This window comes from Dromaius novaehollandiae, chromosome Z (genome assembly GCF_036370855.1).
Source record: "Dromaius novaehollandiae isolate bDroNov1 chromosome Z, bDroNov1.hap1, whole genome shotgun sequence".
In the NCBI taxonomy this organism is placed as follows: Eukaryota; Metazoa; Chordata; class Aves; order Casuariiformes; family Dromaiidae; genus Dromaius; species Dromaius novaehollandiae.
This window is the reverse complement of record NC_088132.1, coordinates 2,040,161-2,066,864: the sequence shown is the minus strand read 5'-3', so window position 1 is coordinate 2,066,864 and position 26,704 is coordinate 2,040,161. Positions and strand designations below refer to the sequence as shown.

The following is a 26,704-nucleotide window of genomic DNA, read 5'->3' as shown; positions in this document are numbered from 1 at the left end:
TCTTTAAGCTTCCCCATGGCTATGCACTCTGACGATAGCCAAGGCCCTGATCTCTGAGTCAGCATTATTGCTAAAGAGCCAGAATCACCCAGGTTTCCTGTGAGATACCAAACAGTAGCTCTCTGCACTGGCCAGTTATTTGTGCAAATGCCCAGAAAGAGTAGTCTTAGTTTTCTCTAACAGAGTTTAAGTATCTCTGCATATTTGGATCCTAGCCTAGTCAAGCTGCTTAGTGATGTGCTCGAGAGCTGGGCTCAAAAATAGGTACAAAAGAGCAGGTACAAATGGGAGAAGAGTTCAGCTCAGAGCTTTTGTGGGCCTTTTTACCAGCAAGGAGGAGATGATAACTGCACAGGCATAGTGTTACTGGGCGAAAGTCTGCATCGTTCTGTCCGACATGGTACACACATGCAGGTGCTTGTGTACCCTGGGGAGACCCTGAGAAAGAAGGGGCTGCTGCATTTAGTTTTGCACTATTATAGGGAAATATCTGCCAATAGCTACCTCTTCCAAAAATCATGTTATTTGACTGAAAAATCCTGATTTACTTAGAAGGTGTTTTGTTAATATTCCATCTGGCTTTTGAACCTTTATCTTCATTATTCAAGCTTTTCCTCCTTGCCATGCAAGTTAAGAAACTTCTTTTGTCAAGAAAAAAAATCTTGGATTTGGCTGTAATCATAAGACTGCGGGAGCTGAGGCTCTAGGAAAACCACCAAATATCACAGGTTGTATGAAAGGTTAGAGAAGCTGTCAACAGGCATCTGTACAGTCCCTTCTGTCTTAAACCCTATGAAACTAGATTGCATATCCATGACCAGTTCAGCAAAGCCATTCAACCTTTTTCTGCCTTGGTCGGAATATGACAGGCATTTAACCATTTCTCCAAAAGTACCTTACTCTTCAGCTTTTATTCCAGCCTGCAGTATAATTCAGATGAGATTCAAATACACAAGTGCAGAACTTGAACTGCAAAGGCAGCAACACCCCAGGGTACTCATTATTTGATAGAGCTCAGTTTTCTAAAGCATAGCACAAGCACATTTTACTTCTGCAAAGAAGTAAAGACAAGGGACAGGGATAGAGGTTGGAACGGCAGATGGAAGTAACTAGGAAGCACCAAACAGCAATTGGTCTCAGTGCATCAGCAACTGAAGTGACCTATTTCTAGGAGTCCACTTAAGGGAGAGTCTCTTGGAGGGAAGGAACAATTGCAGTTAGGGCTTTCTCCATAGCACGGAAGGGAATGAGCAAGCACTTAAGAGGATTTGAAAAGCTGAAAGCACTTCATGCTACTGAGAAGAGAGGTTCAGTTAAAATCAGAAGATCTTTGCAGCTACAACATTGCATGAGTGTCACAGTGTCCAGAGAGCTGACAGGCAAAAACGTGGACTACTGAGGCTGAAAGGAACAAGCAAGGCATAGACAATGAATGCTCAGGCCTTGGTTTGATATGTCCTATATATGTGTTTTTCTGGCTGCTGAACAGCTGTGCTTATATTTGTGCTGTGATTGCTTCCCACTCATGCTTCTGGGAAGGTAGCAGATTTTCCATCCTGCAAGTTCTGTTTTGCTTGGGGAAACATGGTTTGGTTGCAAGGGTGCTCATTTTCCCCACACAGCTCTGAGCTGTTGCTCAGTGGCCGGTACAACAGCAGTGTGGCTGAAAGGACAAGTTTGGATTGTCTTGCATAAAAAAGAGCAGCCAAAAGGACACTCAGTGAAAGAATTGCTGAAGGGTTTAATTTTATGACCCTCTTTTCTGTCTGTTGCCACATTGGCAGACAGTGAAATTGGCCAGAAAGGCTTGCTGGAAGGGAAAGACATCAACGAACAAATGTTGGTCCTGACCTCACATTGTTGTTAGAACAGATTAGTTAGGATGAGTGTGGTGAGTTGGGAGGGTGCTGAGGGAAAGAGATCGAATTTGTGTTCAGGCAAAATATTTCATGCCTCTTTACTGGCAGCTTCCCACCATTTCTTTTATATCTTAAGCAACAGTGATGATAATTTATTAGTATTTCGATTGCAGCAGAGCTCCCACAATGGACCAGCAGCCCAGTGTCCTGCACATAGTCCCAGCATAACGAAGAACGTCCCTGGCACACAAAACTTACTGTCTGAGAGGTAGACAAGAGAGAGAAGCTGGGTACCTATGCGTATTGCAGGCTGAGAAGAAAACAAAACTTGAAAGGTGGATGTAATAATTTTGTTTCCTTACCAATATTTGAAAAGCTGAGGTTTGACATTCTTCATGACTTTTTGTTGATACAACCATATTTTCTGTTCTGTTTTGCATTTGGTTCACCTGCAGCCAACAGTTTATGCCAGTGTTTGAAGAGGTACTGTGTGACTATGGGCTTTATGCATCCTGGAAGGCACAATGTTAAAACTGCAAATTAACTGGTTTGACAGAGTGTAGTCTCGCACCTTCAGTTTGGGATCTGGAAGCAGATGTAGCCTTTGCATCTTCGCAAGAAATACAATTTTTGGATGTGATTATATTCAAGATGAATTAACCAGATGTGAGACAAATTCTTCCAATGCCACGGTTCTTCAGTTCCGTAGGACTAAAACAAATCTGAACAATACCAGTGCTTGTCAACAGCAGTGGGTACATGCACAGGAGGCAGGTTGGGTAAGTGACTCTTCCATATTGTTCAACCACAGCATGTGAAGAATGTAAACAGAACATAATGTTTTAAGATCTCAAAATGTGGGCTGCTGGCCTTCTAATTTAGAGAGAGAAACTGAAAAGACTAGAAGACCATTTTATGGAAATGCTGCTTGAAGAAATGATGCAGATGTGTGTGATGGATAGAATTTGGCTCTTTGAAAGTCCCCTGTCCTTCTAGAGCTAATATGAACACTGTAAAAAGTAAATGAGACATGAAGTAGTTACAGTTGCTTTGCTGCAATATCCCTGCATTTTTATATGTACGATAATGATTTAGAATGGAAATGCCTCTGTTTTTCAAGCCAGTCCTCACTGTTATGTATTTTTCACTTATTAACTGAACTGCAAATGTTGTTGGGCTGTATGTGCCGCTTGCTGTAATTATGTAGTTGATACAACAGCTGCCTAATTTAGTTGCCCAGTACTTCAATTATAAACTGTTGAGGTGGTAATAAACATGGAAGTAAAATGTTTACTAAATAACAGACTAACTAATTGTAGTGCTGATGGTCAATGGAAGATGTGTGTCCAATTTGGATCAATGTACTTGGTAGGTATTTCCAAATTTATCATTGAGAGATCATGGACCAAATTGGAGAGGGGCTTTCCTATGACTAGGGAAGACAGCTTTCTTTTGCTGAGAAATCATGAAAAAGGACTACAGAGATTACCCCAAGTCTTCTTTGTTATGCTAATTCAGCATAGCAACAGTAACCGGACAAAGCAAAAATACTAGCTAGGATGTCAAAATATGTATTTTTCCCATGGTGCCTTTTATTTTTTAACATGAGTTCTGGATTGATCTTAGAAACTGTGACCTATGTCTGAAAGTTTTCATAAATCTTCTGTCTTTCTGTTCTCCTGTGATTTCTGTCACTTTCAGGTAAATGGAAGATTTGGAGACTAACTTAGTCCAGACACGCAAAGCACGTGGCATAGAACAAATGGTAGCAAAATGGCTCCATCGCTCTCGGAGTAGTGCACCCAGGTAAACATGTTTTTGTGAGTGAAACACCTTTTGATCAGCTTTGATCAGAGACAGCACAAGCTTGCTTCCAGTGAACAGAGGCAATCGCAGGCTGCAGATCTGAGCCATTCTTTCAGTTCCTCTTGAGAAATGTGCTTGTCGCGTTGTTGCATTCCCGAGAAAATTCAGTGTTTTTAAGCAATCCCCTGCAGTTTCCTGTGGGCTGCATGTTCCTGCTTTCCTCAGTGCTGATTTCACAAGCCACATCCACAGAAACAGTAGTACTGTTCAACGTGAAATGTGCTTCTCTTGCAATTGGGGTTTTATTTCTCTGTGTGGCTTGCCGTTGGTCAGTGTTTCTAGGGCAAGACTGTGTTGCACTTAGAAGGGGGAAACAGCATGCTCAATATCCTGGCCCATGGCTGCTTTCCTTTCCTAAGGGCAATGAATCAAAATTCTGCTGTTAACAACACATATTGCATCTAAAACTTAGGATATTTGCATGCTGTGTCGGATATCTGTTGCCTGTTCCTATGAATGACAAAGGGTTTGAATTCTTTCAAACACTGACTGGAATAATCAGCCTGAAGAGGTTGAATTATCAGGTTAAGCAGGTGAGTTTAACCTGAATTATCAGGTTAAGCAATCCCACACTGTGTGAAGAACCTGAAATGTGATCTACATCCTGAATCTTGTGTTAGTTGTTTTCTGCCAGAATCACTATTTGAGTTTGATCACAGATGTTTTTTCATATCATTCATTGCTGCATACTGCAATTGCTTTTTCTTTGTGTTTTTATTTCTCTAGTTCTTTGATTTGTCAAATGTTAAATTTGCTGATCCATAGGATGGACAACTACAATTTAAAATCTCCAACAGACTCAGGCAGTAGAGTGTTAAGTCAGAGAAAATATAGCAGAAATTTTACTGGCTCTCAGCTGACAGACTTCAATCTACGAAGGCACCCATGTGTTTAGCTCTTAGTTTGCTGTCTGAATCCCCATTGAAATTCACAGATGTTCTTTTATCTAACGTCTCAGCATTCCCTGCGTCTCGAGTCATGGATGGAAGAGCAGCACACGACTGAGCTTTCTCCAGTGTGTCCCCGTGCAGGAGTTACAGGCAAGATGGAAGTGCATTAGTGAGGCAGGAAATGAGCTTTGATGGGAACCACCTAACTGTTCCTGTATTCTTCACCCATGGCCTCTTTCTTCTCAGGGACACTGGCTTGGGAGCTATGGTCCAGCTCTGAAGCTGCTCTCACATGGAATTCCAGCTTGAGTCATCTAACTCCTCTCCTTCATACAGAGTTGGGACTGAAGGGGCCAAGAGCTATTGGCATTGCTTAGGCTGATGGAGAGAGTAGAGGCCATCAGTCTTCACCTGGGAAACTCCTCTGGGAGAAGGCTGTGACGGATAATTGTGCCTGAGCACCACATGTAAAGCTCAGGGTGGGCTTTGGAGAATTCTCCAAATTTCTCTCCCTTTGTTCTTAGCTTTGATGGAATTTGGATACAGCCTTATCTATGCTTAACTCATCTGAAGTATTGATACTTTTGGTACTATCAATGAGGCATTATCCTCCAACCTTTCTGAAACTAAACCGTGCTCAGGACACAGATGACGGTTCCCAGCAGTGAGGAATCTACCAAAGATGAGAAGTGATTCTCTGGAAATGGGAAGTCCACTCATCCTTGGACTGGATTCCAGGAGGAGCCAAGAGCTGCAATTTCTCTTGATACCTTTCAGGGTAAAAGTGTTTCTGTGACCCATACAGGTGAGGGTTTGCTGCTGAGAGGGCCTGGAGTTCTCCCTCCGTGTGAACACTGCCCTGAGCTGGCTGACAGAATTGTGGCTCCAGCTCGCCTTGAAACTAGTTGGCACAACTACCTTGACTTCTTGGGCTTTCACTGGGAAGCACTGCAGACCTGCTCAGTGTGGATCTGCATGCTGATACACCAAGAAGAACTGATCTATCCCTGTATTGGTACAGCCAATTGAAAGGGGAGTGTAGGGATTCTCAACCTCTTTGAAGAGTTATTTTCTGCCTGTGTCTTAATTAATCACCAGCTTCTTGTCTCACAGGGGAAGAGCATCTGTGACAGATATCTCCAGTGATGGCAGTGGCCAGCCTGCTAGTCGTGTCAAGCTCACAGTTACAATATACAAGGATTTGGTCCACCATCACTATGGCTTTGAGATTTGTCCAAGCCTTCCTCTTACAATTGCATCTGTCACGGCAGGTAGACACCTTTTCTCTCTCCCTACAACAGCAGATGTGAGAGGCCTGAAGTGTTCCAGGTGGTACTTATGATGAACTTCACCTGTGCATTTATGGCTCTTCCAGGCCATGTGGGCTGTGATATTCAGCAGCCCTGTGTTTCAGTTTCCCCATTTGGATGAGGCAGTGGCCTGTCTAAGTATGCTTATTTTCTGCATGTTTAGCAAAGGTGCTACAGCATGTTCTCTCTTCTTTCACAGTGCTTTTTAGTGACATTTTACTTTTTTTTCCATTCATTACGTGTGAAATGTGTTGCTAAATTAGCATAGAGTTTTGAGGTCTAGTAAGAGTGGGGAGGGAGGTTTTCTGTCATGTTTTTTTTTTCCTAATAAGAAAACTTGGACATTTTATTAAAACTGGGGTGCAGTGAAACACTTCCTTTTAAGTCTTGTTTTTTTTATTGCGGGAGCTAAAGGTTAAAAGCCATGAGTTTAATTCCAAACAGTTCTCTCTGTGTTCTGCATTTCACATATGTTACCTAACGCTATGGTTTCCTTGAGGGACAGGTGCTAGTTTGATACATGAGCAAACCTGCCTGTCAGAGGGACTAAATGCTTTGCCTCACCCACCAGGCAGGCAGTGACAGATCTAGAGTTCACATTCACAGAAACTTGTTTCTCAGACAAGAGGATCACGTACTCCTTAGCGCCATAGATTCTGTGGTTGCTACTCTTCTAGGTAGCAAAGCTCTGAAATCTTTTTTCTCACTGGTTGTGCATTCTCCCAGCAGTGCATGTGTTTAAGGAAACCTTCTCCCTTTTTTCAAGATTACAGGAACAATATGAGTCACAAAGGAGAAGTTACTGTGCCAGGAATCCAACCTACATATCCCAAGATCTAGTGTAGCGCTTTGGTCTGAAACCTTGCTGATAGCATCATGCCCTTGCTTTTGTGTCTAATGTTGCACAGCGTGGTGAACCTCTGGGATCTCTCTCATGGTACAGAATTTGCAAAGAGGGAGTGTCATGTTGTGACAACTGTCCAGGAGCTCAAGGGGCTTTCTTGGGCACAGGGTTTGCATTCAGCTCTGAATAGCTAGACCTTGGCTCTGAAGGACAAGCAACCAGCAAGGACAGACAGTATGGCAAATGAAAAATCTGTGTTGATCCTGTGCTGTTCATCCCTCACTGTAGAGGCATACTCCCTCTGTGTGGGACCTTGGGTTTTCAGCATCTTACCAACAGCTGTAGTCACTATGGACTCAAAAGAGAAGTTGCAGCTTTGGTGGGGGCAATCTTCCACTGTCTTCCCCAAGCCCATTCTTAGTGTGGGCACCGGGGAAGATAGGGGAAGCTGCGCCTAGCTCATCCATGGATTCATCTGCTTTGCTAACAGACCCAGGGAGTGAGTACATGCTTTAAGCCTCTAAGTCATCCATTCCACTTAATTCTTATCACAGCCCCAGTGCAGTTTTGACCCACTATAATATCTGTCTCCCAAGTACTACTTTGGCCTGGGGACATCATGGGTCAGGGTCTGTCCCAACAAGCAGCTGGTTTCCTCCACCCACAAGGCCTTCTATGTTGTTCAAACAGCCTAAGCCTTCCTTCTGCATCCCAGGACATGCAGTGTGTGTCACTGGCTTCAGACTATGACAGTAGTGTGCTGATGGGCTATAACTGGGAAAAAAAACATGCATAAGAGGAATTTCCTGAGGTATAGAAGCACCACACAAGGCCAGAGGAGAGCCAGGGCTACGTGGTACAGACACAGCCGATGTGTACCAGCTAGTTCCAGGACCCAAAATCCCTATTTCATGATCTAGAGGAAGTTGCTGAGGAAAGCACAAGCCATGTGGGAACAGGATCTTCTCAGGTCACAGAGCAGTTAGCCATCTCAAATAGCAAGAGTTCTGTTTGCAGAATGTCTGTCATGACTAACAATATGCTGATCTCCAACAGGGAGCACAGCTGATGGAAAGTTGCTGCCAGGTGATCAGATCCTTCTGATAAACACTACAGCTGTGGAAGATATTTCTATTGATCATGCAGCTGATATCATCAGGTATGGTCCTTCAAAAAACCAGAGGGCTGTCACAGGGATGAGGTGGTGAAAGGAGTGAGAGAAAAGATACAGGAGCCAAGTTTCACCAGTGATTATGAAGGTATTTGACAGAGTGCAGTCTAAATATGGTTGTGTGAAGACAATCATTATCTCAAAGGAATATCTCTCCCTCTCAAATGATGTGACATTCCTTAGGGTCCTGCCTAAGCTCAGCCTTGCAGGCTAGGCTTAGGCCATTGAATGTCATCGTTAAGCAAGTCCCACAGATACAAGTTCACTGTGTAGTTCAAAAGGCATACATAGTGTTCCTGAAATGCTGCTTAGTAGGTTGTAGGCCACAGCGCTCTCACAGCAGGACCCATGGGTTTCTCCTGCTTCCTGAAGGCAAAGTATTCTCTGCCAAGATGGTGCTTTCCATATCCTGCCCAGCAGAATTGTCCCTCACGGTGAAAGCTGATCTGCTTAAGGCCTTGTTAATGCCATCTGTCAGCAAAACTGGAAAGGAAGGTTGAAGTGGCTGCTAAAGTTGGCTGACTGCATCTCTCTGTTACAGGCAGGCTGGAGATGAGCTCCTCCTAACCGTTCTGCGCTGCACGTCGGTAAATTGCTTTTCTTCAGCATTATCAGTAGCACTGCTTGCTGTGCTGTGGTCTTGGTCCGGCCATGGTTAACAGAGGAATGAGCACCAATTGAAGGTGGGGAAGATGGGGTGGCAAGATCTGAGTATAAGACACAAGGGGGCTAACCAAAGCTGTCAAAGAGCTCTTCAGTAACTGTTGGGGGCCCTCTGTCTTTGCACGTATGTATACCTTTTGAGGAGCCTTGGGGGAGAATTACTTCATTGGCAGTTCCTCACATCTCTTCTGGACACTGAGGCCAGAGCTCCCTGCAAAGGCCTGACTTGTGGCTGATATTGCCTCTGGTAAATTGACTCAGCTAGTAAAATGCAGTCAATAAATTGCAGCTCTCAGCCTGATGGTGCCCCTGCAGCCCTGGAAAGGGTAGCCAGTACCTGTCTGGGTTATGTCTCCACATCTGTCCATTCAGAGTTGGGGAGTTTTGTGGGCCTGACAGGGTGTGTTAGGGGTCAGAGGTGCTCCTCAGAGGTGAGGAAGTCCAGGTCTGCATTGATAGTGGCTAGCTCTCAAGAACAAGCTGTCCTGAGAATTTGTACCTCATTGGAGAAACAAGTTCCCTGACAGGAGATCTGAGTGTGTTCTCCACATGCTGTGGGCGGGTCTACGTCTATTGGAATTCCCCTGAGGAAGGCCAGCTGCACCCTGAGGATGAGTAAGGCAGAACCCTAAGGTGCTGGCACAGCACTCTCTCTAGGGGCTGCTTGAAAGCTTTTGAGGTTTCCTACCTCTTTTCCCGTTGGAAACACTAGAAGATGTTTATACCTTTTTCTTCAGGCTCCATCTGATAGCTCACTACAGCCTGAGGAATGGGCATTCGTTACTGGTCTGACTTCTTGAATTTCCCCCTTTTTTATTCAGTGAATCTGGGATCTAGCTGTGCTAGGCTGCTAACCACCCTGATTCATTGTCGTTGTGAGGGATGGTCTATGAATACTTCCTCCATGTACTCTTTGCTCTCCTAGCTCTCTCCTGAATCAACAAAACTGCTTATATTGGCTGTGTTTTCTCCCTCCACCCCAATTAAGGGCTGGGACTTGTGCGTGGATCTTACTTTGGGAAAAGAATCAAAGTTTTAGTATGAAACTCAGAGCTGACAGGCCACCTGTACAGCATCAAGCAATCTCAAGTAATCCTTGAAAGAGAGGTACTGTTAGCATAATGTGTTTATCCATATGGATTTCAGTGTGTATTAAAGCTGAGCTGCAAAGCAAGGGCAAAATTGGGTTTGTGTGCTTTTTGGCTTCTTACAATGTATGCGAGTGTCCTAAGAGGGAATTTTTTTTTTTCCTAGGAAAGCGTTTTGGGACTTGCTTGGGACAAAACAAGTGTCTTGTTTGATTGTTTGGAGATTTCTTTCATTTTGATTTATTCTTAGAAACATAAGGAATGACAGTTCCTCAGAAGAGTTCATGAAGCTCAGGCATAATGTCATGAGGTTTCTTGGCCATTCATTGAAGATGCATTAAGGAAGAAACCTCTTTAAAATATTTTTTCCTTCCCAAAGTTTCTCAGGTGTTGTCATTCAATAGATGTGTGCAAACCCGAAGTAACCAGAAGCTTTAAGCAAACCGAGTGAACAGGGGCTTCCCTTCTCTGTTAGTCTGACATCCCTGGTGTAGTATATCCAATATCAGCCTTTCCAGTGCTTGGTCTGGCTCTGGACATCAAGATAAAAATGAAGTAGACAAGACCTGAGTGTCAGCCAAAGGGTGAAAAATGCAACAGGTTGTCAGAGAGAAAAGGATTTGGAAAACCCTTCTCAGGCCTTCATACATTTCTGAGAGGCAAATGGAGCACAAACCCATTTTTGTTTTTTCCTTTGCAGGTCACTTTAAGGACACCTCCAAATACAATCAAGGCTGATCTTGGGTTTGGGGTTGGCTCTTGCCCCATTCTGAAGGCAGCAGTGCTTAGAGCTGAGAGGTAACGCCTCCCACTGATGGATATCAAACTCTCTGCCAGGTCTTTTCTGGTCACTCTAGAAAGGTTGTCCCAGGCTTTGGCCCTCCCCATGGACAGCCTTAGAGATACAGTGCTCTGTACAGCCCAGCAGACTGCAGAATGACTTGCTGGCTGGGAATTCATGCCTGCCTCTCTTCCCCCATACTTTCCAAATAGCTTTGGAGAAAGATGATTCTGTGAGAGATTGAGGGGCATTTGAGCCCCTGGAAGACTGTAGGAATTGCTTTACCTGAAAATCTTTTCAGAGGATACTGAGGAACCTCTGTTTCCCTAGTGGCTTCTCCTTAGGGAATATCATGCTTTACAAGAAGACATTTTGGCACAAGAACTCAGTGGTTTCTAGGCTCATGTGATGCTCTGTGAGCTTGGTAGGCCCCCCTAATGGCAAAGGTATGGTTATGTGACAACAGTACTACAAAGTCAAGCTGGCTTTTTTGCCCTCCAAACACTTTCTTAAATATTTGTAAGGTAAGAGTATGCTCTAGAAACCCCTGCTGGGCTGGAAAGGGTTGCAGACATTGCTGTGTTCGTATGGATGAAGCTTTTCTGGTCCATGGCTTCTAGGCAGTCTGCATACACTGATTTATGGTGTGTAGTTGCGCTACAAGCAAGCCATTGGTTTAACAGTGAGTCTTTCTACGGGATCCTGGTTTCATTGCAGGAGTTGGGAAGGTGCCCAGACGCAGCAGCTAGTTAACATGTAGTGAAGTGAAGAATGTGCACAACATATGTTATACCTGTGTCCATTTATTGGACACCTGGGTTTGGGTTCAGAAAACAGCAACCGTCCAGATAAGTCAAAGAACCTGCAGCAGACCTGAATTTCCCAGGGAAGTAAGAGACTCTAACATCACCTCTTTCTGTAAGCAGGAGCCAGTATGGTATGAGCAGCTTTGGCATGGGCTGTGATCACATTCTGCCTGTATCATGGGCTTTTGCCTCACACAAAGCTGCAGCAGACTGAGCTGCCAATGCCACACTGTTATTTTTTCAGGGTGGGCCTAAGTCATCATTTCTCACTGCAGAGAAGAGGGCAAGGCTAAAATCAAACCCTGTGAAAGTTCGGTTTGCAGAGGAGGTGCTGGTGAATGGACACTCACAGGTCAGTGAAGCATGTTTGCTGCTGGGAACTTTGGGGACCACATCTCTGGGAGAAATAGGTCACACTTTTGGACAGATGCCAGGCTGGGTTAGTGTGGCTGGGACCTACAGAATAGTGACACCCTCACTGTGTTAACATATCTTGGATATGTATCCAGGCATCCTGTCCTGACCTGTTTCCTAGGTCTCATTTGTGATCAGTGGGGAAGCACTGGCATCTCCAGAGGTCTTACTCCTTTCCATGGGGTTTTGTCTTTGATTTATTTTCTTAGACGAATGAAAAATATCTCCAGGTACTGCTTATGTCGTTTTGCCATCATGTAAACTTTATGCTAGCATTACATACCTGTGCTACTGCTGTCATGGGATGGAAGAGTCATCTCCTGAGGTGCTAATCTTGTTATAGTGAGCGTAGACTGAAGTTTGTGCACAACAGATCCTAATCCTGAAGATAAAAGAAGTGAATCCTGCTGTCCATGACAGTTTTTTTCACTGCCAAAGTAGCTGAGGCATCTCCTCTCAGCCTTTGGCAATGCTGTGTTCAGGTAGTTTGGTACTGGTCAGTTTGCTTTGCTTTTAAATTTGGCACAAGATGTTTTCTAGATGATAGAGTGGCTTGCCGCCTCATTGTGTTTCCTATCCTTGCAGAGGACTGTGCAGCACCTGAGCCAACCTGTAGTGATGTGAAAAAACAAGAGCATGGCTCACTAGAAGTTTATTGCAGGATTTCTAGTCTACTGATAACAAATGATCTGGGTAGAAGTGGGACTGCCTGTGGCAGAAAAGGACAAGCAGTGAGGACACTTATCCTTAAATGGAAGAAGCTCTTAAACATTTTATTTTTATATTTATGAAACTTGCTAAGAAGTTCAATGTGATTGGGATGAACTGGGATGAGCTGGGAATCTTCAACCAGTTTCCCCTTTTTCCCTTCTGAATCATGAAGTTCAGTGTCCAAACTCCCCCTGCCTCATCCCCTACTTATAAGTGCTGTTCAGTAGCTGCTTGTGATCTGACCAAATTCTACTTCTTTGCCTTTTGCAATGTGATGAACCAGTCACTAGGCCTTTTCCTTCTTCTCTTCTAGGCTGTCTCTTCTCTCCTGTCTCTGGCTGTACTGAGCTTTCCTGACCCAGTTCAGGCAATGCATTCCTCCATGGGATGCATTTGATTGCCCTCTTCTTCTCATCCTGCACGAAAGCAGAGGTGCAGCTGAACATGCCCTGGATGTCTGCAGCTTATTAGACAGGCACAGTGTGAATGCTTTGACATCTGTGCCTGACTCTAGGCATGTCAGAATCCCTCCTCCTTTTCTGGCCCTTTCTCAAGAGCAGGAGAGGATTAGGTGTCATTTCTGGCACAGTTGCCATTCAGCTCTCTAGACACTAGGATCCTTTCCTCTCTGCCAGCTGTTGCCAGATGTGTCAGGGTTGCTGCAAGGCTTTGCTCTATTTTGGGGTGTGTTCAAATCACACTGATCTTAATGCAAGGTCTGCTGCAATCCTAGCTGAGCACTGCTGTAGCTGGGCCACCCTTCTTGGCACAGAAGCCGCATGCTGGGCTCTTCATATGGCTGAAAGACATGAGACATAGGCCACAGATCTCATACAGACAAGGAAGACAGAAGAAAAGGGAGCCCTAGAAGTGGTTCACGAGCAGGGATGACTATGAGAGGCCTTGGGCAAGCCTGGTCTTGGGATACAGCCAGATCTGAAGACCTGAAAATGCCATCAGTTTCAGATTCTTCTTGTAATTGGGAGTTCACACTGGCCTCTGCTTGGGAGTTCCCGTGGAGCTGTTTCAGCTGTAGTTTGGGCACTGGTGTTGCAGAGGAAAGTGTGAAGGGCAAAACTCTGCTAGTGCATGGAGGTCTCAAATTTGTGCCATTCTACTGGGTACAAGGTAAGTCTCAACAGCTCCAGCAGCTGGATCACTAGGAAGGCACTTCCAGATGGAAGGTTGTACTCTGCACTTCCTACGGAGCCTGTATCAACATTTTGCTGATCCAAGTTATCATTCCCTTGCAAGTGCAGAGGAGGAACACCATCAACATAATTTCATGTTCATATAGTGAGAGCACAGAGGTAAGAGAAATCCAGTGAGGTGGATTCCTCCACAGGTGGGATCCCAGAGGTGTCACCTCCATTTACACCAGGTGGATACAGCCCCTGATTTGGATAGTAAAATATTAGCACAAGAAGAAGAGTAAGCATGCTTGTTGTGCATTTATTTCTTCTTTCTGGAAAAGCAATATTCACCACAGACAGCAGCTATTCTGCATGTGCTCCTCCCTTCAGACACAGAGAAGATTGATGCATTAAGGGAGACAAAGTGGATATTATGGCACTGAAAACTGCAGAGTCTCCTGTTTCAGTAAATGTACAACTCTTGTCATCTTAATGGAGTATTGCTAAATGAGCTCCATGACCTTTGGAAGGAGCCAAGAAGCTGCCTTCTACAGATGAAATCTGAAACTCCATTTTGGGAGCATAAATTGTTGATTAGCCCAAATGCTATCAAGCCGCTGTTTTCTGGTGCAAACTTTGTTTATTTCCATATAGCTGAATGATATGCCGGAGACACATCCTGCAGGATCTTCAGGTCAACATCAACAGTGTACTATTAGAAGGTATTCTAACCTGGTGTGAATCAGCCTTGCATCAGACAAAACTGGAGGGGTACAGGTGCTTAAGCTGTATCAGAAGCTTTCAGAATTAATTCATAATAATCTATCAGAGCCTTCACCAAATGACAGAAATCTCATCTGGATAAAGCAGGCTCTCACTTTGATCTGCTCAGGAAAGTTGTGGTATTTAACTTTGTTTTGTATTTCGAAAATTTATATATTTCAAGTTCTGCTGTGTGCTGGCTGAACAAACAGCAAGGCCATATTCATACAATAACCTGCTGAAGGTACCAAAGGAGATATGCAATAGGTGAAAAACAGCATCACTTCTTTATAACTGATGGAGCACCCAAAGCTTGTCAAAGACATGATCTGTTTGGGCTACTTAGCCCAAGGGAAGAAGAACTTGGACTCAGGAATAGTGACAATGATGGTTCATTTCTCTCAGTGAGGGAGGGAGGGAAGGAAAAAGGGGAAAAAGGCACAAGACACAAGAGTTTTATGTTTTCTGTTGTAGCACTTCCAGGGCACGTGGGGTCTCCATCAATAGAGACCAAGGTCGTGAGATTTATAAGGTGTTTCACAACAGATGAAACATAGATGAAACATGAAATCATCTTAGAAATGCCATTCTCAGTCTTGACACTATCATGAAAGCAGAAAATATAATGTGCTGACTCAAGAACAGTAAAGATAACTAAAGATAAGTTTCAGGCTGAAGGAGGAGTGAACACCATCTTAGCATTGAACAGCAATAAGAACAAGGCTGAAAACAAGAGGGAAGGCAGAAACAATCTTTACCAAAGGAAGAAGGTGGTGGGCTCAAGGGTGTAGTTGTAGGCACCTACAGATGGACAGAAACCGCATTCCCAGTTCCTCCTGAGGGTACCAAAGGAAGAGGCTTTCACTATGGTGGTCATTGCCTTGCCTAACGCTTTTGAGACATATTTCAAGAGACTGTGGTGACACCATCTGTTATTCAGAAGGGTCACAAATCTTAAGGGGATGCTAAAGAAAAGTACCACTCCATACTCAACTAGATCCTACACCTTCCCCTGGTGTGCAAGGTCTATTCATGGTAGCATGGAGGGCTTGCATATCTCTTGAGTGAAGGTACGGCTGCTACTAGTGGGTGTCAGTGCAAAGGTTTTGTATTTGTCTGGTGCCTGACAATGGGAAGATGTCTTTCCTGGCAGCTCTCACTGCTCTTCTGGTAGTGAGCAGGGATGATGGCTCTCAGCTTTTGATATCATGCTGTGTGGGAATTGGACAGTGGGCCATGTACACCTATTGCCCTGGCAGTGTTTTATTGGAAAGGAGTTTGTTACAGTCTCTTTCCCTTGTTCCATACTAGGAGCATAATCAGGGAATAAAGCTAGGTGTCCTGAATGAGGTTTGTAACAACAGACAAATATTTGCATTTATTTCAGGATGTGCTGTGCCAGGTGGAGCAGTCGGGCTCCCCGAGGCTTCATAGGTCTGGGGATTAATTAGGGCTGTTGCTTTTGTTGCACAGGGGAATTCTCTTCTTTGTATGCCAAACGTTCTCAAGGTATACTTGGAAAATGGGCAGACGAAAGCTTTCAGGTTTGAGACAAGCACTACTGTGAAGGTAATGATTCTTGGTTATCTGTTTTTGTTCCTACCACTTCTATTCAACCCAGCTGCAAAGGTGTACAGGCAGTAGAACTTACAAAGCCTTGGTTATAGATTAGCCAGCAGGTGCTGATTTAATTGCTGACCACTGCTCAGTGAGCTGGATTTTCCTTGCTCTTCCTGCAGTGGCAGCATTGCTTTGATTCTTTTTCTTCCTAGCAACTTCCTAGCAATTTTCATAGAACTTGCAGGAACTTGGTTGTGAGACCAGTACAACTTTGTGTAGTTGAAGCTAGACAACAGGACAGCTTGGCGGGGGATTGACAAATCAGCAGCTGGACACACAAACTTTTCTTTCCTAGGAAACCACAGGACAGCATATACAGAAACAGGTTCTTTAATGTGGCAATGACAGTGTGCACCCCTTAGAGGGAGAACAAGTTTCCTGGCTCGGGACATGGAGGGTGGAGCTGAGGTCTGGAGTGAATTCAGCAAGTGCATTAGTGCCAGTTGTTCTTTAAAGTATCTCTCTGTGTTCCAGCCTCAGTTCTGCATAGGTGAAAGCGTGTTCTTTTTGGAAATGAAAACTGAATAACCCCTTGAGATGAAAAGCAGTACCACCCCCTTAGGATCAGTTGTGCTTGGAGGCATCACAGAAAAGCTACCATTATTCTCTTCAAAATATAAATTGCTGCTCTCCAGAGCAAGTAATCTAGCACTTTCATAATTGCTGCATTTAGACAAGGCCTACAAGCTGTGAGTTTTTCTAGCCTAATCTTCAGAGCTGCTCAGTGTTTGTGTTGGAGCTGGCGGGATTTGCTTGCATACAGCAATTGGAGGCCATCGTTTCTTTAAATACGTGATGTTCTGCAGCAGTGCAGTTAGTATGGAAAAGTCAAGTGATAGACATTCTGGAATATTAGATGGAAATAACATGAAAGAAACAAAACAAAGGGATCTTATTTATAATCTATTGGTAGCTTCCCTCAAAAAGTGGGTCTATTGTCCAATTAATCCAAATTTCACAAAGCTGTAATGGTCTCACATGCAAATAAGTCCCTGCAAATCTTGTGATCAGTTGCTGAGTAGAGAAAAAGAAAACAGTAAAATGAAGGAAGGAGGCAGTAGGGAAGATAGAGAAGAACTGAAAAGTGACATTTGAATGCCCATTTGCAAGGGACTAATTGCTAAAGATGGATTAGATCTTCATGATTGACTTGATTCTATCCTGGAACAAATTTTTTCTTACTGGACTTAAGCGAAACTTCTGCCAACTTCCCTCATAGATGCATTCAAACGGGTAAATGCTTTCTGAAATAGGTGTTTTCAAATGTTTCTCTCCTATTTGAAAGATCCCTGCTTAAAATAGAAATGACTCTTTCCACAAACATCTATGCTCATCCCATGAGGCTTGAGTGAATCAAAGGAGTACTATTTTAATTTGTACACAGTCAAGCCTTACGTAATGTTTTCTGTTTGCCAACAAAAAAGACAAATAATTATTTCCATAATATTTAATATTCTAACAGAGTTCTGCATACAGCTGAACACCTGTACAAGTCTGGGAAGATTTTTACTGACAACTGTGCTCTCAAATTCTTCCTATTTTTTGATGTTTGGGGGGGTATTTTTCACCAATTCTTTGTAATTTCTTTGAATAGTGTCTTAAAGTTCTAGAAAGCTAGAATGACTAAGACCAAACTTTTGGACTGAGGGTGACAGAAAACACTGAACACCACTAAAAAACTATAAACTAAAATTGAAACCTATAAGGCAAAAGCCTTCAACATGAAGGAGCCTAGGACATGCAACTCTAAGAAATGGGTTTGATGTCTGCTATACCTTGAATTTTTGCATCTTACTACACACTTATCATAACAAGCCCCAATTTCTCTTCCTAGTCCTCTTGACCTACTGAAAAATATTTTGTCCTCCCTTCAACTCTGCTTCCCAAGCTTCCCCCACAGTTGTCTCAGCTCCCTCTCTTGTCCCTTACTTACTCACTGGCTAGTGTACATGGGTGTTTCTGAGCTACCTGTGTGCTGACTGGCTGGCATACTCATTTGCTGGTTGGGCATCCTGCTGGGCTCGTAGGACAGCTAACTGCCAAGCTTGTGTTTGATATCACAAAGAGACTGGCTTGCCTCATATCTCTTGTTCTGACAAGCCTGCAGGCCTTGTCTAACCATGAGACCTCTATGGTCTGTCTAGGTCTATGGTTGAAATCTGTCAGTGGAGGGGCAAACGCAGTACGATCATGTAGTCATTGGTTCCCTGTGAAACAGCACTAAAAAACTCACTGCTGTGGTGCAGAAGCCTGTTGGGTTCAGCTATTGCCTTCTCAGTGCTGTCCCACACAACTGCCAATGGTAGGCAGGAGTCAAGGGCAGCTTTGTTAACATCTGCATTCATACAGTGTGCTAGCAATGCTCAGCAATTGTGTTTAAGTTGCATTCAAATGTCCGTGTGCATTCCCTTCCTAGGACATTGTTCTCACCTTGAAGGAGAAGCTCTCCATCCGAAGCATAGCACACTTCGCCCTTGCCTTGGAGGAGCAGTATAACATTGCTAAGATCTACCTGCTGCATGATGATGAGCTCATCGAGCAGGTGAGGAGGGCCCCTCCAAAGCAGTTGCAGCCATGCAAGGGGTCACAGGATGAGTTGGCCTGGTGCCCCTCCTGCTTCAACAAGTTACAGAGAGAGCACAGCTCTGCAGATATCGTGAGAGGTATGAGAGGAAGAGGACTTGGCTTGATATGCTCTGAGGAAGGAGGGGAAGCTATTGACTACCTTCAGAGGACACTTAGAAGTAGTGAATCCTGCCATGACACTCTTCATCTTCAGAGGTGCTGTCCTCTTCCCTCTGCCTGTCACATATATTAAAACTGCATTAACCAGAGCTCACTGAGAAATAATGCTTTCAAATGTGCCTCATTCAGTTTAGAGAGCCCACAGAGCAATACCCACAAGCTGGTATTGCTTGAACAGAGTAGACCAATCAGGGACTGGCATGCTTTGTGCCAGCTGTTAGATAGGCTCATCTACAGAAGAGCGTTTGAGACAGTCTTAAAATAACTGTGTCTCACTTGAAAAACCTGCCCAGACCTAACCTTAGGTTTTTGTTATAGTTGCTCTCTAAGTAATTCTGGGCTAATCTAATTTGTGACAGTGAGTCTGCTTATGTGTCTCATCTCCATGCTCTTGACTTTGTTGTTAGTTGGTGGTCTGCTCTGATGCACAGAGCTTCTGTAGTTAACAGCCTCCATCCAACCCCTGAGCACAACTGTCTGAGAATTTCTGCTTAGTTTCTGCTGATGAGCCTGTTCCAGCTTTGCCTAAAATAAAATATGCTAAAGTATAATGTAGTGGTCTTAATATTGTATTGATATTATGATAATGATACAAGTGTCTATTTTGGGCTGCTGTACCTTCTGGCTGAAGTTAAAATCAGAGTCTTGCCTTTTCCTCTGTCATTATCATATGGCCTTGAACCCTCTGTTATGGCTGCACTACAAGTACATAAGATCAATGGATATTTAATGAAGTTCGGCAGCCAAAGGATTTCTACTCTATCACAGAGATAAAATGAAAAAACAGAAGAATCAAGGAGAGAAATAAAAGCATTAGCAATGTCCCCTTGTGTTCGCTAAGGACAATGGCTAATATGCAACCATTCCAGATACCAGTGGCTTTAAATAGTCTGTGTGAGTTCATAAGAGCCAGAATGTGCATTTATGAAGGGGGGGGGATTTCAACAGTTGTTATGATATGATGCTGTTTGAGTTTGTCCATTGCAGGTAGTCCAAAAAAGAGAATCCCATGACTACCGGTGCCTCTTCAGAGTCTGCTTCATCCCAAAAGATCCCTTAGACCTCCTGCAGGAAGACCCAGTTGCCTTTGAGTATCTTTATCTGCAGGTGACATTGAGGCATCCCATGATTCAAGAGCTCTTCTTACCCAAGCCCTCATGTCTGCTTTAAACCAAGGCATAATTTAGGCCAGTTTTGTTAAATGAATGTACAATGCTGAGCATTTAAGAATAGATGATTTGGGTTTAACTTACATTAAATTCTTAATCAAACCAATTTGCATGCTTGCCTGATTAAAGGCATGATTATAATTTCAATGAAATAGAAATGAGCTGAGTGGCACCCTTTATTTGACTCATGATAGTCATATTAGAGGTCTTATCTTGACTTCTTTTTGAGCTCCCATTGTCCTGCTAACTCAGTTCTGCCTGTTCCAGAGCTGCAGTGATGTGCTTCAGGAAAGGTTTGCTGTGGAAATGAAATGCAGTGTGGCATTACGTCTGGCTGCTCTGCATATACAGGAAAGGATCTATGCTTGTGCTCAGCCACAGAAAGTGTCCTTGAAATACATTGAGTAAGTGTCAAAATTTCTGTGTTGTGTTGTGACTAGGCCAGGCAAAAGAAAGAGCCAATCAAAAAGGGCATCTGCTCTGCATTTTCCCAGTGTTTAAAATAGGGTAGGAGACTGTTTCTGACCCAAAAAGATTACAGTCTCTTAGTCATGCCAGTCCTTTTTGGATAAGGCAGCTGCATGAGCCTCCCTGTCTTTAACATTCCTTCTGAGCTGCTTGGATAACACAGACAGTATAACATCAAGGCATTTCCATAAGCAGAGGGAAGTTCTGATCTGTAGCTACAGCAGAGACATCAAATAGCAAGTGCCACGATGTCTTGTATTAGTTATGCTTATCCAGGCTACTTCTGCCAGAATACAGAGACTTGCATTCTGTAGTTCTGGGAGAGATTAATCATCACCTTTGCATATTCAGCACTTCACATCTCTTCATCGACAAGCATTATCTCAGAAATCTAATTTCAGTACAATTAATAGGACCTGTGAAGTAATGAGATCTGGAAAAAATACAGAAAGTGCTTTAAATGCAGCACATGCACTGTGCAGCATATCACTACTGTTAGATCACACTTGCTTGAAAGAACAATCCTGCTTTAAGAACTTGTGATGGGCCAGTCATTAAGTAATAGGCATTTGTGCTGTAGTGCTGATGTAACAGCACTGCTGAGCCTCAGCCAGCCCATGCAGCATCACTGATTCATTGTTTACAGTAAGACATGCCCAACCACATGCAGTTAGTGGAGAGTGAGAAGTAATAAGAGACAACTCTGCAGTATTCTTTGAGGTAGTTGGTGCTTGGGCTGGATAAATTCTTCAGCAAAACAGTTGGTCCATATTTTGGGGTCTGGGAAAGCAGATATATTAAAATGTGATAATCGGGTAAGCAAAGTAAAGTGGATGTAAAGATGGAGTTTTCATTCTCTGGGTAGTAAGGACAGACAGGACCATTATGCTGACTGAGGATGTAGATTATCTGCTGTATAAGCACGTAAAAACAGTCATTCTGGGTGAGACTATACGTTCATCCAAACCCATCTCCCAGTCAGATGCAGATGCAGAGAGAAGAGAATGTGAGCAAAGCAAATCATGTTCTGTGATGCTTCAGAATGATCCTACAGCACCCTGGCACTCAGAACTCCCTGAGCCAGAGGTGGTGTCTCTGTCCTTCCGTGTCCCTGGCAGACTTTCCTTCTACAAGTTCTGTCATTGTTGTGAGGCAGCACAGCTGGAACTCTCTTTGCTCTCTTCCCTGTCTTTCTGGCAGGAAGGACTGGGGAATTGAAAACTTCATCTCACCAACTTTGCTCCGAAACATGAGAGGCAAAGATATCAAAAAAGCTATCAGCTACCACATGAAGCGGAACCAGGTCCTACTGGATCCTCGGCAGAAGGTAGTGTGTATGATACAGCTTTGCGGTTCCTCCCTGAGTGCCAGCAGCATGTTTCAGGTCCAGAGAGGAGATTTCTTTCCTGTGTGGGTCTCACCTCTGTATGACCATTTGTTTTTCTTTACCTTTTCCTCTTCTAACCTTTCCTGCAGCCCACACACCCCAATCTCCATGTGTAGTGCGTGCTGCTGCAGTTTGCTTGTGAAGTTGCCAGACAGTAAATGCTGCAATGCGGTACAATCCTGTACAAATCTATTGCATACCTGAACCAAACTAGATACCAAGTCCTATATGGAAATAACCTTTCCTGAATCCTCTAGCCTATAGGATACCTGGCAAACACTATTTGTCTGTGGTGTTTCTAAACAGTATTTCTTCTTTTGCAAAAATAAGCATATGCTTGCGGCAGTCAAAGTTCGCCTGAGCTACCTGCAGATACTGGGAGACCTGAAGATGTACAATGGGAAGATCTTTAATGCCACCCTGATGGTATGAGTGCTGTTTTTCTGTCTTATTGGGTTTTGGTATGGTGTCTCACTATCTGCTCTGTGTAGCTCTCACAGCACTGTACTTGAACAGTAACTGGAAAGACTGGGCACTAGAAGCAGTTTTAACCCTTTTTCTTCACCTGTGGATAAGATCATCTCTTGACCAAAGCAAACCCTATGTAAAGCAGAAATGTCTAAATATTTTTCTAAGTTGTCTGTTGATGTAAAACTAGTGATCTGTTACTGTGTCTTCTCTCCTGTCTTTGCTGTGATGCTTATAGAAAATGTAACATTACCTCTGCTGATGGTGTTTCAGCAAGCTCCGGGCATACTATTGGTACTTCATCTTGAGACATCATGGTAAATATTGATCAGGTTCCTTGCTAGGTTAAATCTGCATAGCTCCATTAAAGTCAATAACATACCAATTTACCTGATAACTATGTGTTATTTTCTAATTAAAATATGTGGATCTTATTTCTCAGGTGAGCTCTGTCCATATTTTGTACATTTTAAAGGACTTCAGAGATCTCAGAGTGGTTTAAAAACCATTAAGAAAAGATATTGACCAAGATGATTAAACCTGTCTGTTAAAAAAGAACACTGCTCTTTTCACAAGAGTCTCTTGGTTTTCTACCTGTCACCATGTGGATCCCCTGCTAAACTGGGGATCACAGGCTGCTTTGTACAGAGAGCTGAGCAGTGCAACTGCACTATATCAGAGGAGGGCCTTACTGATGCATTACAATAATGTCTATGTTTACACTTGTGTGGAAAATGAAATATTTCTGCTAAATTATTTGGCAGTTAAATTAGTTTATTTTTTAAATGTCTGATCCTAACAGAAAATGTTGGCATTTCTTTAAAAAAAAAAAAAAAGGCAGAGAGCCAAAATAGTCTGACTGTGAATTATGCTATAGTGCCTCATATGTGCTTCCATCCAAGTCCTGTGCCTCCTGTGACTGCTGCGCTCTGTGGTGGTCACACTGCATCTACCATCACAGATTATTGTCAGAGTCTCTTGGGCCAGGATAAAACAGTATATACTGGGAGGAAAGAGGCCAGCTGAAATAGTCTGTCAGTGAATTTTGCTGAAAAGAAACAAATTGCAGGCTTTGCTGCAATTTTCCGTAGACCTGGGCTTATCTCTAATACAGTGTCTGTGCCTGCTGCCCCTCCTTGGGCCATGTGTCTTGGGGGCACAGGGAAATTGGCAGTCCCCGAGTCAGAGGAAAGACACACCAGGACAAGATGACCTATAAGAAATGAGGAGCTCCCCTTTGCAGCTGTTTACAGTTCAATTGTAATAGGATTCCTGTGTTAAAAGATACCATACAATAACAGATGACTAAGGAGTCCTGGTACAACCCAGGTGAACAAGTTCCTGCTGACATTTCAGCTGAAGTTTGATTTAACCTCTCCCCCTACAGCTACAGGACAGAGAATCATACGTTGCCTTGCTGGTTGGGGCCAAGTACGGGGTGAGCCAGATTATCAATAATAAGCTCAACATCATAACAAGTCTGGCAGAGTTTGCAAACATCAGCAGGCTGGAGCTTACGGAGGAGTCTGAGAAAGTGAGCATGGTGAAAATCTACTTGCAGGATCTGAAGGTAATGGTGGTTTCATGATGGCCAGAGTGTGGCTCTGTCAGGGCCAGAGAACAAGGGAAAGTCATTCTCACCATTTTTTTTCAAAATCTAACACTTCAGCTAAAAGTGTCATTAGTAGTAAAGATTTAGAACAGACTCAGAAGGGAAAGCTAGTAGGAAGAACATAAAATGATGGAAGAAAAATGATTCCTCCTGCTGTCCTTCATTGACCAGGCATTTCAAAAAACAAAATGCAACAAAAAAAATGTATTCTTTCTCTGTGCCTCATGCATTAACAGAGTGCTCTGTAATGAGGGCAGTATGGAAGGCAGAGAATGTCTTTTTAGTGTGCAGCACACTCCTACAGATTGCAGCACAAACAGTGTTTGTCTGTTTTAATGTTATTGTGGTTTTCTTTCTTCCTCTCTCCATCCAACAAAAGCTGCTGACTCTGCTGTTGGAATCAAACAGTGCAAAAGATCTTGTCTGCCTCATCAACGGGTATTACAGGCTGTTCGTGGATGCAAATGTCTCCATATTTACTTGGGGGGAGAAAAAACAGCAACTGCACCGTATGTCAGCTGAAGAAGGTAAAAAACCAGCCATCTTTTTGCCAAAGGGTAGGGAGTAAGTGAGTGGTTTCTCTAGTAGCGGAGATGCTATTCCCTCCTGGGAATACAGCCTTATGCTAGGACAGTAGCCCTGGAGGGTGTAGTGATGTCTGCTTACTATTGAGACTGTCAGCTTTGGTGTGGGCCCTGCCAGATTTCCATCAGACCCAAACATTGGGCAGCAACAGGGAGGCCAGCAATACTTGTCTGCTCTTCCCAAGAAATGGAGGATGTATCTATCATTGAAACTGCAGACCAGTAACTGAGTCCTTGTGCTGTTTCCAACTTCATGAACCACCTCCCTCTGCTGGCTTCTCCCAGACAGGAGACAGTGGTATCTGTTTTGCATGATGTCCTGTCCATTGCCAGGATAACTCCAACCTAACAGATGCTGCAGACTGAGCCTTTAGACAACAGGTTAGCTGGATGTTTTTCTTAAGCTCCCTGCGTCAAGAGACAGGGTCCTTCAGAGATCTGCTTGAGGCAACTGAGCTGCTAGGTAGGTGTGCTTCACTCTAGGTCAGCCTGTCTCTGTGCAGTCGCCCTAGAGGGATCTTAGGGAGGTAGGGCTTCTTGCTGAGACCCCTGAGCTGATCACTGGTGATATGCATAGGAGAACTGGAGATGTTGGATGCTACCAACACCCAGATTAGGCACAAAATCAAGAGAGCGCAGGGATTTAGGGGCTGCCTGTGAGGCAACAATGCAGTCCTCTTCCGTAAACACAGCATTCAGCTCTTTAGAGGCTTTGGGCCTAGGCTTTCCTCTCTATCTCCACTCATGTAAGAGATGCTGTAATGAAGGACATGAGAGGCACTGTCTCTCCAAAATGCATGCATGTGCTATGTGGTAAAATTAGACAAAGCAAGAAGAAAGGACCAAGCCCCAGCTTACAGGTTATAGCCCTGCACTTCAGACTGTTTCTTCATGTTGATGGCTGTGGAGCAACAATGAGGGCAGAGCTCCCGGGGCCTTGAGTTTCTGCCCTAGAGCCAAGTTCAGACTCATCTGACTGTTTCTCCTTGCTCTGCTAAGTGCAGGCTCATGCGTATGTTTAAATTTCAGGATATGAATCTAGAACCTGCAGTGACTCTGAAGACTCCTGGGAGCTAGATTCCTCCTCAGAGCATTGTGCACCATATGGCAGTATCCAACCTGTGTGTGAGGAGGAGGAGCTGGAAGACCTCCACAGCCTGGAGCAGGACAGCATAAAGCCCCAAGCTGGAGGGGATGAACAATGCAGCAAGTCTGACAATGCAACAGACAGCACATCAGAAGCTTCAGATTCAGCTAACACTGAGAGCCGAGGGTGTAAGACAAGTGGCTCAAGTGACTCCATGGATGCACTGGAGGAAGACGAGCTGGAAGCTTGTTCTTCTTCTAGGCCAGAGTTCTTCCATTTCTATATGCCAACAGTGCAAGAGATGAACAGCTCAGATAAGAGCTTCTTCCCCATTGGTGCTGCAAGGGGCTCCAGCAAAACAGAAGCCAGAAACTTCTTCTGCTTTTTGCAGGTACCACAAGCAGCAGAACCTGGGTCTGAACACAGTCACTCTGAGCTGAGAGGAGAGGACATGGGTGCATCTGTGCTAGAGACCAACCTGGCTGAGAGACTTGCCATGGACTATTACAGCCTTTGCTACAACATATCACCTCCTGGTAATGTGGAGAGGAACATCAATCACAGCCCTAGAAGTTCTTGGAAAGATGTGTCTGCCCAGGAGGGTGTATCCTGCAGATCAGATCAAATGGCAGAGGTGAGCGATCTCATTCTGGACCCTCCCCCAGGCTTTGGAGACACTAGCTCCGAGGATGAGTTCTACGATGCAGCAGACAGACTCAGCCCCCCAGATGCTCTGGCAGGTAAACTCTCATGGATCCCCTGTAGGTGATCCCCTGTCCTCACCTTCTCTCCACTTATTGTGCTAGGGCTGTGCTTATTTACTATGTCAATCATACAGGAGGGACCATCTTCTCTTTTAGATTTTCATAGATTTCCCTAGAGTTTTGAAGGACCTTTAAACACAGCTACTTTGCAAGCCAGCCTTCAGCAGGTATACCTTGCAAAGCTGGTAGTGGGTGCTCAATAGGGGTCAGAGCTGCAGTTTTCCAGAGATGTTTTTCCATAACATTCAAGCACTGGTCCCAGAAAAAAATCAGTTTTCAAATGAGTTTAGCATTCTGGAAAGTCCCCAGGTTTCTGCAGGAATTCCAGAATAATGATGTATGGGTCTGCCTAGTCTTGAAGCCATTGTGCTATATGAGCAAGTCCTATGCAACCTTCTGTGTACACTGAATCTTTGCTGTTGGAAAGGGTGGTGAAATAGAACATGGGAAATATCTGTACCCTTACACTAACATGAAGCTCTATGGAAAATATTTCTGCTTT

General features: G+C 43.9%; 1 protein-coding gene across 1 annotated transcript in view; it reads left to right on the top strand.

Moving 5' to 3' along the window:
• FRMPD1 (FERM and PDZ domain containing 1) overlaps positions 1 to 26,704 on the top strand; it is a 45,231-nt gene that overhangs the window by 12,397 nt on the left and 6,130 nt on the right. The window contains exons 3-17 of the mRNA XM_026099348.2: positions 2,315 to 2,638; positions 3,561 to 3,665; positions 5,729 to 5,886; positions 7,826 to 7,928; positions 8,482 to 8,527; positions 11,523 to 11,630; positions 15,772 to 15,867; positions 18,335 to 18,460; positions 19,651 to 19,770; positions 20,100 to 20,236; positions 21,501 to 21,627; positions 22,018 to 22,113; positions 23,543 to 23,725; positions 24,147 to 24,294; positions 25,381 to 26,178. Coding sequence (XP_025955133.2) covers positions 3,565 to 3,665; positions 5,729 to 5,886; positions 7,826 to 7,928; positions 8,482 to 8,527; positions 11,523 to 11,630; positions 15,772 to 15,867; positions 18,335 to 18,460; positions 19,651 to 19,770; positions 20,100 to 20,236; positions 21,501 to 21,627; positions 22,018 to 22,113; positions 23,543 to 23,725; positions 24,147 to 24,294; positions 25,381 to 26,178 — 2,347 coding nt within the window. The 5' untranslated portion in view covers positions 2,315 to 2,638; positions 3,561 to 3,564. The remainder of the gene's footprint in view (positions 1 to 2,314; positions 2,639 to 3,560; positions 3,666 to 5,728; positions 5,887 to 7,825; positions 7,929 to 8,481; positions 8,528 to 11,522; positions 11,631 to 15,771; positions 15,868 to 18,334; positions 18,461 to 19,650; positions 19,771 to 20,099; positions 20,237 to 21,500; positions 21,628 to 22,017; positions 22,114 to 23,542; positions 23,726 to 24,146; positions 24,295 to 25,380; positions 26,179 to 26,704) is intronic.